Source organism: Rhineura floridana, chromosome 9 (genome assembly GCF_030035675.1).
Source record: "Rhineura floridana isolate rRhiFlo1 chromosome 9, rRhiFlo1.hap2, whole genome shotgun sequence".
Taxonomy (NCBI): Eukaryota; Metazoa; Chordata; class Lepidosauria; order Squamata; family Rhineuridae; genus Rhineura; species Rhineura floridana.
Genome location: NC_084488.1, coordinates 40,674,675 through 40,687,727, shown reverse-complemented (window position 1 = coordinate 40,687,727; position 13,053 = coordinate 40,674,675). Strand labels below are relative to the sequence as shown.

The 13,053-nt window shown below is 43.4% G+C and overlaps 1 protein-coding gene across 12 annotated transcripts in view; it reads right to left on the bottom strand.

The window, feature by feature from the left end:
• The window catches only part of ACSL1 (acyl-CoA synthetase long chain family member 1), an 80,335-nt gene that overhangs the window by 52,226 nt on the left and 15,056 nt on the right, over positions 1-13,053 (bottom strand). The window contains exon 1 of one of the 12 annotated variants that reach the window (XM_061585001.1): positions 10,549-10,654. The exons of the other annotated variants lie outside the window; for them this stretch is intronic. Within the exon in view, the coding sequence (XP_061440985.1) occupies positions 10,549-10,617 (69 nt within the window). The 5' untranslated portion in view covers positions 10,618-10,654. Of the gene's footprint in view, positions 1-10,548; positions 10,655-13,053 lie in introns of those variants that run through there. 12 annotated transcript variants of the gene reach the window in all.

Sequence of the window (13,053 nt, the reverse complement as noted above, 5' to 3'; positions counted from 1 at the left end):
ACAAACTCAGAGGAAAGCAATGGTAAACCACCTCTGAATACCTCTTACCACAAAAACCCTATGAACAAAATATCCAAAATGCAGCATGAGATAGTGCTGAAAGATGAGACCCCCCAGGTCAGAAGGCACTCAACGAGCTACTGGGAAACGAACAAGTACGAGTAGTGCTGTGATTAATGATGCAGCTGGATCAAAGCTGAAAAGAAGCCCAGAGGCTGATGTGCACAGATGCGAAAGGAGAGTCCAGAGTTGTACAATGCACACAATAGGAACATGGAATGTGAGACACATGAACCAGGGAAAGTTAGAAACTGTCAAGCAAGAAATGGAATGTATCAACATTACAATACTTGGCATGAGTGAATTAAAATGGATGGCAGTGGGACATTTCCAATCAGGCAACTACAACATATTTTATGCAGGAAACGAGAAATTAAGAAGAAACAGGGTTGCTGTAATAGTGAGAAGTGATGCAGCAAAAACAAGAGCTATAACACAAGGTCTGAACGAGTGATATCAATGAGATTAAACGGGAAACCTATTAACATAACCATCATCTAAATCTACACTCCAACAGCAAATGCAAAAGAAGAGGAATTGGAGAGATTTTACACAGAAATGCAGGAAGAAATTGATCACACACCAAAACAAGATGTGCTGGTAATCATGGGGGACTGGAATGCAAAAGTAGGAAACAGAGAAGAACTAGGAATTGTGGGGAAATGGGGCTTAGGAGATAGAAATGAAGCAGGAGAGAGACTTATTGAATTCTGTGAAGCCAATGATTTGTTTCTCACAAACACACTTTTTGAGCAACCAAAAAGACGACTGTACATGTGGACATCACCAAACGGTCAATATAGGAATCAAATTTATTACATAATTGGTAGCAGAAGATGGAGACGTTCCATACTTTCTGTGAAAACAAGACCAGGAGCAGACTGGGGTACAGATCATGAACTGGTCATATCGAAAATCAGAGTAAAGCTAAAGAAGAACAAAGCAATCATAATGCTACAATACAGCAACTAGTACGTAGGGACAAAGAGCTATTACAATGTTTATTGTATAGAAATAGAAGAGGACAACAAAAAGGGTACAACAAGAGCCCTATTCCAAAAGATTAGAGAATTTAGGGGAAATTTAAACCAATGGTAGGGATGTTGAATAATCAACAGGATAACACACTGACTGACTGAGATGAAATAAAAGGAAGATAGAAGCAATACACTGAATAACTCTATAAAAGAGATGCAAGGATGACAGATTCATTCACGGAAGAACCGTATGATGAAGAACCAGAAATTTTAGACTGTGAGGTGAAAGCTGCTCTTAAAATATTTGGAAGAAACAAATCACAAGGAACAGATGGCATACCAATAGAGTTGCTACAAGCTACTGAGACTGAATCTGTCCAAAGTTTGACAAAAAATTGTCAACAAATATAGAAAAGAAAGCAATGGCCCACAGACTGGAAGCTTTCCATATACATCCCAATTCCAAAGAAAGGGGATCCCAGGGAATGCAGTAATTATCAAACTATTGCCTTAATATCCCATGCAAGTAAAGTAATGCTCAAGATTCTACAACAAAGGCTCTTACCATATATGGAGCGAGAAATGCCAGGCACTGAAGCTGGATTTAGAAAGGGAAGAGGCACCAGAGATCATATCGCAAACATATGCTGGATAATGGAATGAACCAAGGAAGTTCAGAAGGAAATCACCCTGTGCTTCATAGATTACAGCAAAGCCTTTGATTTTGTACATCATGAAAAACTATGGAATGTCTTAAAAGAAATGGGGGTGCCACAGCATCTGATTGTCCTGATGTGCAACCTACACTCTGCACAAGACGCTAATGTAAGGACAGAATATGGAGAAACCGATTGGTTCCCAGTCAGAATGGGTGTGAGATGGTGTATTTTATCACCCTATTTGTTTAATCTGTACGCAGAACATATCATGCAGAAAGTGGGATTGGACAAAGATGAAGGAGGTATGAAAACTGGAGGGAGAAATATCAATAATTTAAGATATGCAGACGATACCATACTACTAGCAGAAACCAGGAATGATTTGAAACGAATGATGATGAAAGTTAGAGAGGAAAGCACAAAAGCAGGACTACAGCTGAACGTCAAGAAGACTAAAGTAATAGCAACAGAAGATTTATGTAACTTTAAAGTTGACAATGAGGACATTGAACTTGTCAAGGATTATCAATACCTTGGCACAGTCATTAACCAAAATGGAGACAATAGTCAAGAAATCAGAAGAAGGCTAGGACTGGGGAGGGCAGCTATGAGAGAACAAGAAAAGATCCTCAAATGCAAAGATGTATCACTGAACAGGATCATTCAGATTCCCGATCTCTATGTATGGATGTGAAAGATGGACAGTTAAAAAAGTAGATAAAAGAAAGATTGACTCATTTGAAATGTGGTGTTGGAGGAGAGCTCTGCACAAACCATTGACTGTGAAAAAGACAAATACTTGGGTGTTAGAACACATTAAACCAGAACTATCATTAGAAGCTAAAATGATGAAACTGAGGTTATACTTTGGACACATAATGAGAAAACATGTTTCTCTAGAAAAGACAATAATGCTGGGAAAAACAGAAGGAAGTAGATAAAGAGGAAGGCCAAACAAGAGATGGATTGATTCCATAAAGGAAGCCACAGACATGAACTTACAAGATCTGAACAGGGTGGTTCATGACAGATGTTATTGGAGGTCACTGATTCATAGGGTCGCCAGAAGTCGTAATCAACTTGAAGGCACATAACAACAACTATTCCCTCAATAAGAAATGGTTTATTTAACATTTCCTAATTCCTATCGGATGCACACAATCTGTAATGTTGCAAAACACTCTCTACTCCATGAGAAGCTTATAGGTCCTCTTCTTACATCCTACTTTACCCTGCTGTTAAGGGCTATTTCACAAATGATGCAACAGGCGGTATTCATTCTTCAGAGTGCCACAGGTGATTGTGGCTCCTTAAAATAGGCCTGCTTGCCTGCATCACACAAATGTGCTATATCACACCTTCAGGTGTACTATATGCAGTACAGATGCCTCAGATCTGCATGTCTTATCTTCAAATACAATTGGGATGTGAGCACTCTAGTAATTAAGGTTAACCTCATCCCTATTGTCCTGAAGACAAAAGCTACCATCCATACAAGCTACTCTATAGACAATGGTTTATGGCACAAAGAAGTGACACTAAGGAAAACTATTTAGAAAGTCAATCCTTGATATTTGTTGTCTTTAATGTCCAGTACTTCATACATAAATCCTTACCACCACCTTGTAAAGGCAGATGAGCAATATTTCCTCTAGTAGAAATGGGGGATGAGGATCAGAGAGAATGGCATGCTTTATACTACCGAACATAAGAAGCTGCCATATACCAAGTCAGATGATTGATCCCTCTAGATCAATACTGTCTACACTTAAGAGCAGCAGCTCTCTAGCATTTCAGACCGGGAGTCTCTCTCAGCCTTGTCTGGATTGAATCTGGGACCTGCAAACCAAATCCTCTACCACTGAGCTATGATCTTTCCCCTAAAATTCATGGCAAAAGGAGAGATCTGAACTGGGGAATTCCCAACTCATGCTTCCGGGGACTATAGCAGCTCTAATTGTGCAAGTGGAATTTTGCATGTCACATTATTCCAGTGCCCAGTTTACTGGCAGTGGAAGGAAGGCGGGAGTAAACTACAACAATTGGTCTGCTGTCAGTCCGGGGCTTCACTGAAAATGGTTGGGAGTAGGATGGTGGTAGTGCCAGCAGTGCTCAGACTCCTTTGATGGAGGCACACTTCTCTGGAGAGAAAGGATCCTTGGATGTATGCCTATGTTAGAGGAAGTTACTGTTGTGTGGTCAGCTGGAACTGTGTTCTTGTTTATTTACGGAGAGCACATGACCCTAGCCAGTAGCACACAGACTGCCAGCCATTTCAGCAAACCATTATAAACCAGATATTTTGCAACAATTATTACCAACTGTTGGGTTATGGAAAGATCATCTGTATTAGCAGTCACTGTTTTGAAAGAGCGCCATGCTGGCTCTGTTAAATAAAGCATCCTAGTTACAAAGCTAGTGTAATGCAAGAAGCGAAGAGGAGTGATCTGGGATTGTAGTAGTCCTGAAGAAAGTGTTGGGAAAGGAGGGGGAACAAGGAACTTCATGCTACAATTTATAGGGAATAAACATTTTTCCTATTGCCCCTTCGCTACTGACAAGAATGATCAGAGCATAGGAGGGCAGTTTTTGTTTTGTTTTGAAACTGAAGCAATTGCAAGAAAGAGGAATTTTAGAAGGTGTGGCTTCCTTCTCTCTCTTCCACAGTAGTGTAGTGGCAAATTCAGAAGTGCAAGGGCCCTTCATTATACCTGTCCCCTTTTTTGCTGAATGAGATCCTTGTTAATGCCTTCTCCCACAACAACAGACATCCCTAGGAGCCAATAAGCATGAAAGGGGATAGTGTTAGCCACTGAAAAGAGTCTACTCAGTGGCTGATTCACCTCCTTTCACTCCGATTTACTCCAATCAACAGGAATGGACCAGGAAACATGATAGAAGACTCTTCTCAGTGGCTAACACACTGCCCTTTCACACTGATTGGCTCGTAGGATGCTGGAGACATAGGGACCCTGATCCCAAAAAAGTAAAGGGTCTAAGACCGCCTGCCGACTACACTCCTGTTCCTCCATAAGGTGGGAGAGAGGAAAGTTCGATTTAAAACCATCCCATGGTGCTGTTCATGCATTTCCCAAACAATCACACACACTAAGTGGTTGCTATACCAACTATTGGTTTACAGCTAGGGCCTTAAGCTATCTATGGGCATAAACTAAAGCCCTTAATCCTGCAGTCCATATGTCTTTCACACAGAATTGTACTCAGGCTGGAAGGAACTGCAAGCTGCTTGCTGAATGAGGAGCTGACAAATGGTGGGCAACACTGGCAGGTTATGTAGCAAACAATGGATGGTGCAGAGATTGTAAGCAGTAAGAAGGGAAGATGCTCCAGGGCTCCCTTCATACCTCAGGAGGAGGTTAGGGAGCCTCCACATGACACTGCACTTTGGACAGTACATCCCAAAAGTATGAGACAGTCCCTGATCTTCTCCAGCAGGGGATTGTCTCCAACTTTGCACTACAGATGGCACTGTCTCTGAAGTTTGGTGTGGTGTCAGATCCTCTGGAGCAAAGATAAGACAAGTACAAGCCAACATTTATGGCCTCCTGAAGATCATTGTGACACTAAGATATTTCTGTTTGGCCCTCTCTGCACACATGCATCAACATTAAGCATGCTTGATAAGTTTTCAAATAAGTGCCAAGAACTTTCTAGAAAGAGCTAGTAGTTACTCCGTGACAGCAAACTCAAATACCCTCATTTGGTTAGTATAGTCACATGTTTACATTTGAATACATCAGAGCTTGGCAAAGTTACTTTTTTGAACTACAACTCCCATCAGCCCAATGCAGTGGTCATGCTGGCTGGGGCTGATGGGAGTTGTAGTTCAAAAAAAGTAACTTTGCCAAGCTCTGGAATACATTGTAATGACAGTACAAGTGAGGCAAATGGATGATCCTGGTAGGATACAAGACGATGCATCTTGCCTGTGATGACTGGGCCCAGTAAGATAGACTTACTGAGATCAAGAATTGTGAAAACCTGAGAAGCCAGGTTTCTCCCTGGTTCAGCACACTGTCTGATAGAAAGCAGTTCATGAGTTCATTTAATATCACAAGTCATGGCTTTAACATGTTTATGTTAAATATAGGGTTTCTGTTATAAGCCAGCTTGTTTTTAGAGACACTAATTAAAATACTGAAACATTTAAACACATTAATTTTTATCTCTTCTGATGACAAACTGCACTTGTCAAAATTCCTTCTTACTACATGACTATTAGAGGTGCAGGAAGTACATCCTCATTTATTCCTTAGCATTTGCCTAGAGATACCTAACCTAAAAATGAAGGAATTCTTGTTGAAGTCAAGGGACTTCTGAATAAATATAATTAGGATCAGAAGAAAGCACACACCCTTCACCTACAGTCAAGTGTTCATAGGATTGTAACGTCAGTCATCCAACACCACCTCTCATACTGAAGTATACCCTCAATTGTGCAATTAAAAAATGTCACTGGCAGAAGACAAAGATTGGCTATAGGAGAAACTGGATTCCTTTTTTAATGCTGGAAGCTAGTTCCCACTATTAAGTTTGTATTAGAGATGCAACAGCAGGATTTAATTTACCCTGCTTCTTAAGGTGTTGTGTAAAACTATTGTTATTTTCATGTTAAGGTCTGTCTTGAAACTAGACTGAGCACTCTAATCACTTAAGAGTCACAACTGTTTGCCCTGGACTTGGAAATCGTGGAGCTTCTCAGGCCCAGTGAGCTCTAGACATATCAAATGATAATGAAGATGAACAAAACTCCTGATCAGAGTTTAGCTTCAAAGTGTACTACAAATTAATAAGCCATGCATCTTCTCCCATACATACCAAATTAGTTTTGCAACAAATGCAAAGTATCATGTCAGCAGATGAAGATGGTTTCCCATTTGCAAGAGGTTACTCCCAGGTACATAGGAAAGGATGATGAGCAAGCCTAAACATCTATTGACGTGTCAAATCTAGAGCTTCAAAACACGAATACCAAATCAGACCTGTTACTAGTTCCTATTCTGCAGCACCATCCTAGTTTATCCAAGTTAACTGTTTACTTGCTGTAGAGACAGAGCAATGTGTTTGCCAGTTCCATACAAGGTTTTTATTTATCCACACAAACAGTTTATTCTTTGCTTGTTTGGGCAAGAGATCAGGGTCACTTCAATCAAGCTGTTTAACATGTATTTTATTAAAATACATAAAACTATTTAATATTTAAAACTCCTGAAGTGGGGTATACAATAATGAAAAACATACAATTCATAATACCACCATAAAATAAAGATCCTCACTATATGGTGACCAGTAAATAATGTCCAGGGTAATTAATATCAAAATGCTTGAGCGAACAAAAAGTTTCCAGCATATACTAAAAACATAAGGTCATCAGCACAATAAAGTTGCACATGAGTCTGAACTAGATGCGCAAACAATTAACAGGGTGAATGATAATATTAAAAGCATATCAGTAAAGCAAGGTAAGTATAGGTTGCAGATGCATCATCTAATCACAATGTTTTGTATCTCTGTGTTTAAGAAGTTTTAGTACCTATGCTCTAGTGATTGTCTTGGTCACAGTATAACAGTGCTGAATCCCCCAAAATCTAGTGGTAGAACAAGTCCCTGGGATGTGAAAACATGGATCTAAGCAGAAAAGGAATATCATAGAGACCCTGTAGATGGAAAATTTCTCACTGGCCTGGTAATGCATGAACAGCGATGCTTAGTGCAACATACAGAAAATGAAAAGAAGTGTACCACGGGTCATATCTGGGGCAACCAGAACGGCTAAAGCCTACCCAAGACTCTTTGCTCAAAGCTGCTTGTGAAAGCTGTTGGTAGAGGAAATTGTGGCTGACCTTTATTACATACTTGTATTGGCCTGTATGAGATATTTTGCCTTCAAGAATCAGTCTGCATTAGAGCCAGGGAAGCAGAGAGCACAAAAGTAAGCCATGCTCTAAAGAGACTTAAGCACGACTGAGTGCTTGGCTTCACCACTGCAAAACCAAAGAAGAGACACAGCCTTGGGTGTCTGAGGCAGCCAGATCCAGGGCCTGCGCTAGGCATGACTGGGCCCTTGAGCACCAACCTGCCCCAGGCCCATGGCACCTGCCCGCATCTACCTCTCCCACTGCAGTAAATGCTGGCTGCACTGTGCACATGCCTGCCATCAACCAAGATGGCGACCGATGCTTCCTTAAGAGGCCGATGCTTTGGCTGCCATCTTGGTTGATGGCAGGCATGCACGCAGCACAGCCAGCATTCACCCCAATGGGAGAGGTAGGTGGGGCCTGCATGGTTGTAGGGGAGGTGCCTGGGAGCTCTTTCTCTGTGATCCATGGCAGGGTCGGGAACCGATGCTGCCGTGGATCCTGGAATGTGAGCACACACCCCCTAAGAAGGGGCCCTCGGCCAGGACTCAACCTGGCCATCCTCTGGCACTGGCCCTGGCCAGATCCATCTTCATTCTATGTACTTAGGTAAAAGGATTCACCACCTGTCCAACCCAGAGAGACAGAACTATGCAGAAGCGGTAAAATTTGCTTTGCATGTGGTTTTTATTAGCTGCTTATTGTGAAATGCGTTATGTTAATACGCAAAAATAAACTGATTAATTCATGAACGCTTGATTTAATAAAACTGAAATTGTTTAGGTGACACCAGATGAAATGAAATTGTGTGATGTGATAATATGGTTATTTTAACTGCATGGTTGTACTATTTGAATTATTTTATGAATGTTTTTATTGTCATTTTAATGTGCATGCTAAAACTACCCTGGGATCCTGACAGATGAAGGACAGTTTAGAAAAATAGTAAATAAGAAATGTCTCATTGTCTATGTTCAACTGGAAATTAAAAAACCTGTGGCTACTGTATTGGCCTAAGAATGGCAACACAGTGTTAGAACGGCACTGTGAAATATGGGGGCACATCTGCAGTACCAGTACATGCCACTGAGGAGGCCCTTTCCCTTGTTGCCAGACTCCCAGCTTCCCTCAGAGGAGACACCTGGAGGAGGGCCTTGGTTGTTGAGCGTAGCGTACGGGTGGGTTTGTGTCGGGAGAGGCGTTCCATCAGGTATTGTGGTCCCAAGCCATGTAAGACCTTATAGGTTAAAACCAGCAGCTTGAATCGAGCTCAGAAACATACAGGCAGCCAATGCAAGCGGGCCAGAATCGGTTTTATATCGAACCGTCTGGTCCCTGTTACCAATCTGGCTGCTGCATTTTGCACAAGCTGCAGTTTCCAAACAGTCTTCAAAGGCAGCCCCACATAGAGTGCATTGCAGTAATCCAGTGTTTCCCAACCTCTTTTTATTTTTTTTGTTGCTGGACTACAACTCCCATCAGCCCCAGCCAGAATGGCCAATGGTCAGGAATTATGGGAACTGTAGTCCAGCAACAAAAAAATTAAAAACGGTTGGGAAATACTGAGTAATCTAACCTGGAAGTTACCAGAGCATGGACAACTGAAGCGAAGTTATCCCTGTCCAGATAGGGGCGTAGCTGGGCCACCAACCAAAGTTGGTAAAAAGCACTCCGTGCCACCGAGGCTACCTGAGCCTCAAGTGACAGAGATGATTCTAGGAGAACCCCCAAGCTACGAACCTGCTCCTTCAGGGGGAGTGCAACTCCATCCAGGACAGGTTGGACATTCACCATCCAATCAGAAGAACCACCCACTAGCAGCATCTCAGTCTTGTCTGGATTGAGCCTCAGTTTATTAGCCCTCATCCAGTCTATTGTCACAGCCAGGCACTGGTTCAGCACACTGACAGCCTCACCTGAAGAAGATGAAAAGGAGAAATAGAGCTGAGTGTCATCAGCATACTGATGGCAACGCACTCCAAAGCTCCAGATGACAGCACCCAATGGTTTCACGTAGATGGTGAACAGCATGGACAGAGCTGACCCCTGCCAAACCCCATACTGGAGAGTCCAGAGTGCCGAGCAATGTTCCCCAAGCACCACCTTCTAGAGCTGACCTGCCAAGTAGGAGCAGAACCACCGCCATGCAGTCCCTCCCACTCCCAACTCAGCCAGTCTTCTCAGAAGGATACCATGGTCGATGGTATTGAAAGCCGCTGAGAGATCAAGGAGAATCAACAGAGTCACACTCCCCCTGGCTCTCTCCCGACAGAGGTCATCATACAGGTCAACCAAGGCTGTTTCCATGCCAAAACCAGGCCTGAAATCTGACTGAAATGGATCCAGATAATCGGTCTCATCCAAGAGTGTCTGGAGCTTGCCTGACACCACTTGTTCAAGGACCTTGCCCAGGAATGGAACATTTGCTACCAGCCTATAGTTATGGAGATTTTTGGGTCCAGGGAGGGTCTCTTCAGGAGTGGTCTCACTACCGCCTCTTTCAGGCAGACAGAGACCACCCCCTCTCGCAGAGAGGCATTAATCACTTCCCTGGCCCAGCTGGCTGTTCCATCCCTGCTAGCTTTTATTAGTCAAGAAGGGCAAGGATCCAGCACGGAAGTGGTTGCATGAACCTGTCCAAGCACCTTGTCAACGTCTTCAAGTTGTACCAACTGAAACTCATCCAAGAAATCGGGACAAGGCTGTGCTCTGGATACCCCGCTTGATTCACCTGCTATAACACTGGAGCCTAAGTCCTGGCAGATGCTAAAGATTTTATCCTGGAAGTGCCTAGCAAATTCATTACAGTGGGCATCAGATGGTTCTACCATGTACTTGGGGCCAGCGTGTAATAGCCCCGGACAATTCTGAAGAGCTCCGCTGGGTGGCAGAATGATGATTTGATAGTGGCAGCAAAATATTGTTTTTTGCTGCCCTCACTGCCCCTAAATACAGCTTACCATAGGCACTTACCAGTGTGTAACTGCATCCACCAGGAGTTCGTCTCCATCTGCACTCAAGCTGTCTCCTATATTGTTTCATCTGGGGTATACCATGGAGCCGTACGAGCTCTACACAGGAGAGGGTGCTCAGGAGCAATCATGTCAACCGCCCGGGTCATTTCTGTAATCCAAAGTTCAACCAGGGTTTCAACAGGAGCACCAGCCCTATCAGCCGGAAAACTCCCCAGAGCCCTTTGGAAACCATCTGGATCCATTAGTCTCTGGGGGCGGACCAACTTCATAGGTCCCCCACCCTCGTAGAGGGGAAAAGCTGCTGCAAGTCTAAACTTTAACAAGCAGTGATCTGTCCATGACAGAGAGACTGATGTAAGGCCCCCCACATTCAGATTACCATCTCCATGTCCAGTTGCAAAAACCAAGTCTAGAGTATGCCCTGCTACATGTGTTGGGCCAATGGCATATTGGGACAGTCCCATGGTTATCATGGAGACCATGAAATCCTGAGCCGCCCCAGATAAGGTGGCCTAGGCATGGATGTTGACATCCCCCAGAACCAACAATCTGACGGATCTCAACAGCACACCCGAGACCACCTCCGTCAGCTCAGCTAGGCAGTCTGTTGGGCAGCAAAGTGGGCGGTACACCAACAGAATCCCCAGTCTGTCCCGCTGACCCAACACAAGGTGCAAACACTCCAGACCAGTAGTCACATCGACAGGGTGCTTGCAGAGGGAGATAGAGCTCCTATAGACCACAGCAAAAAAAACCTCCCCAACCCTCAGGTCTACCATGATGCTGAACCAGGTGCCCTGGCTGACATAGCTGGGAGAGACTGACTCCTTCCTGCTCACCCACCCAGGTCTCGGTTATATATGCCAGATCGGCTGCCTCATCCACAATTAAATCATGAATGAGGGAGATCTTATTATGCGCCGATATGGCATTTAGGAGCAGCATCCGGAGGTCTGACAGCTGGCTGATAGGGCAACCAACAAACCTGTGAGTGTGGGGACGACCGGAACAAGGCACAGTCATTAACTGTCTGGGTCACGTTTCCCTTACCTGGCAAGTCCTCCTCACAATGCCATATCTCCCTCTACCCGTCACTACACTAATGGGGGCCCCTCAAGTCTTCCCACTTGGATCTGAGTCCTCTCTCCCAGGCACATGACTCAAGACCCGCAAAAGGCCAGGCAATCTGCAAAGAGGCAAGAAAGCTTTCTTCAAAAAATGGAAGTCTTGTGCAAATGAGGAAAATAAAAAGGAACACAAACTCTGGCAAAATAAGGGATGCAGGGAAAAATTGAGGAACACATCGCTAAGAACATAAAACACCATCAACAAATTCTTTCAATACATTCAAAGCAGGGAGGCAATTGGACCCTTGGAAGACAAGGGAGTCAAAGGTGTGCTAAAGAGGATAAGGAGATTGCAGAGAAGCTAAATGAGTTTTTTGCATCTGTCTTCACAGTAGAGGATATCGGGCAGATCACAGAACCTGAACTAACATTTGCAGGAAGCGAATATGAGGAACTAAAGCAAACAGCGGTGACGAGAGATGAAGTTCTAGGCTGAACAGACAAAATAGGAACTAACAAATTGCCAGGTCTAGATGGCATCCACTTGAAATTTCTCAAAGAACTTGAAATTGCTGATCTTCTAACAAAAATATGGAACTTGTCCCTCAGATCCAGCTCCACATCTGAGGACTGGAAAGTGGCCAATATAATGTCAATCTTTACAAAGGGATCCAGAAGGGATCCCAGAAATTACAGGCTGGTTAGCTTAACATCTGTCCCAGGAAAACTGGTAGAAAGTATTAAAGACAAACTAACCAAGCAAGAACAAGTGCTGGTGAAGTTGAGCCAGCATGGCTTCTGCAAGGAAAAGTCCTACCTCACTAACCTATTAGAATTCTTTGAGAGTGTCAACAAGCATATAGATAGAGGTGATCTAATGGACATAGTGTACTTAGACTTTCAAAAAGCTTTTGACAAGGTGCCTCATCAAAGACTACTGAGTAAGTTCAGCAGTCATGGAATAAGAGGAGAGGTCCTCTTGTGGATCAGGAATTGGGTAAGCAGCAGGAAGCAGAGAGTAGCAACAAATGGACAGTTCTCCCAATGGAGGGTGGCAGAAAGCAGACTCCGCCAAGGATCCGTATTGGGACCTGTGTTTTTTAACTTATTCATAGAGTTAGGAGTGCGCAGTGAGGTGGCTGGTTTGCTGATGATACTCAATTATTCAGGGTTGTTAAAAGAAAAAGGGATTACAAAGAGCTCCAGAAGGACCTCTCCAAACTGAGTGAATGGGCAGTAAAATGGCAAATGAAATTCCATGTAAACACGTGTAAAGTGATGCACATTTATTCAGGGTTGTTAAAAGAAAAAGGGATTATAAAGAGCTCCAGAAGGACCTCTCCAAACTGAGTGAATGGGCAGTAAAATGGCAAATGAAATTCCATGTAAACACGTGTAAAGTGATGCACAATGGAGCAAAAAAATTATTTATTTCA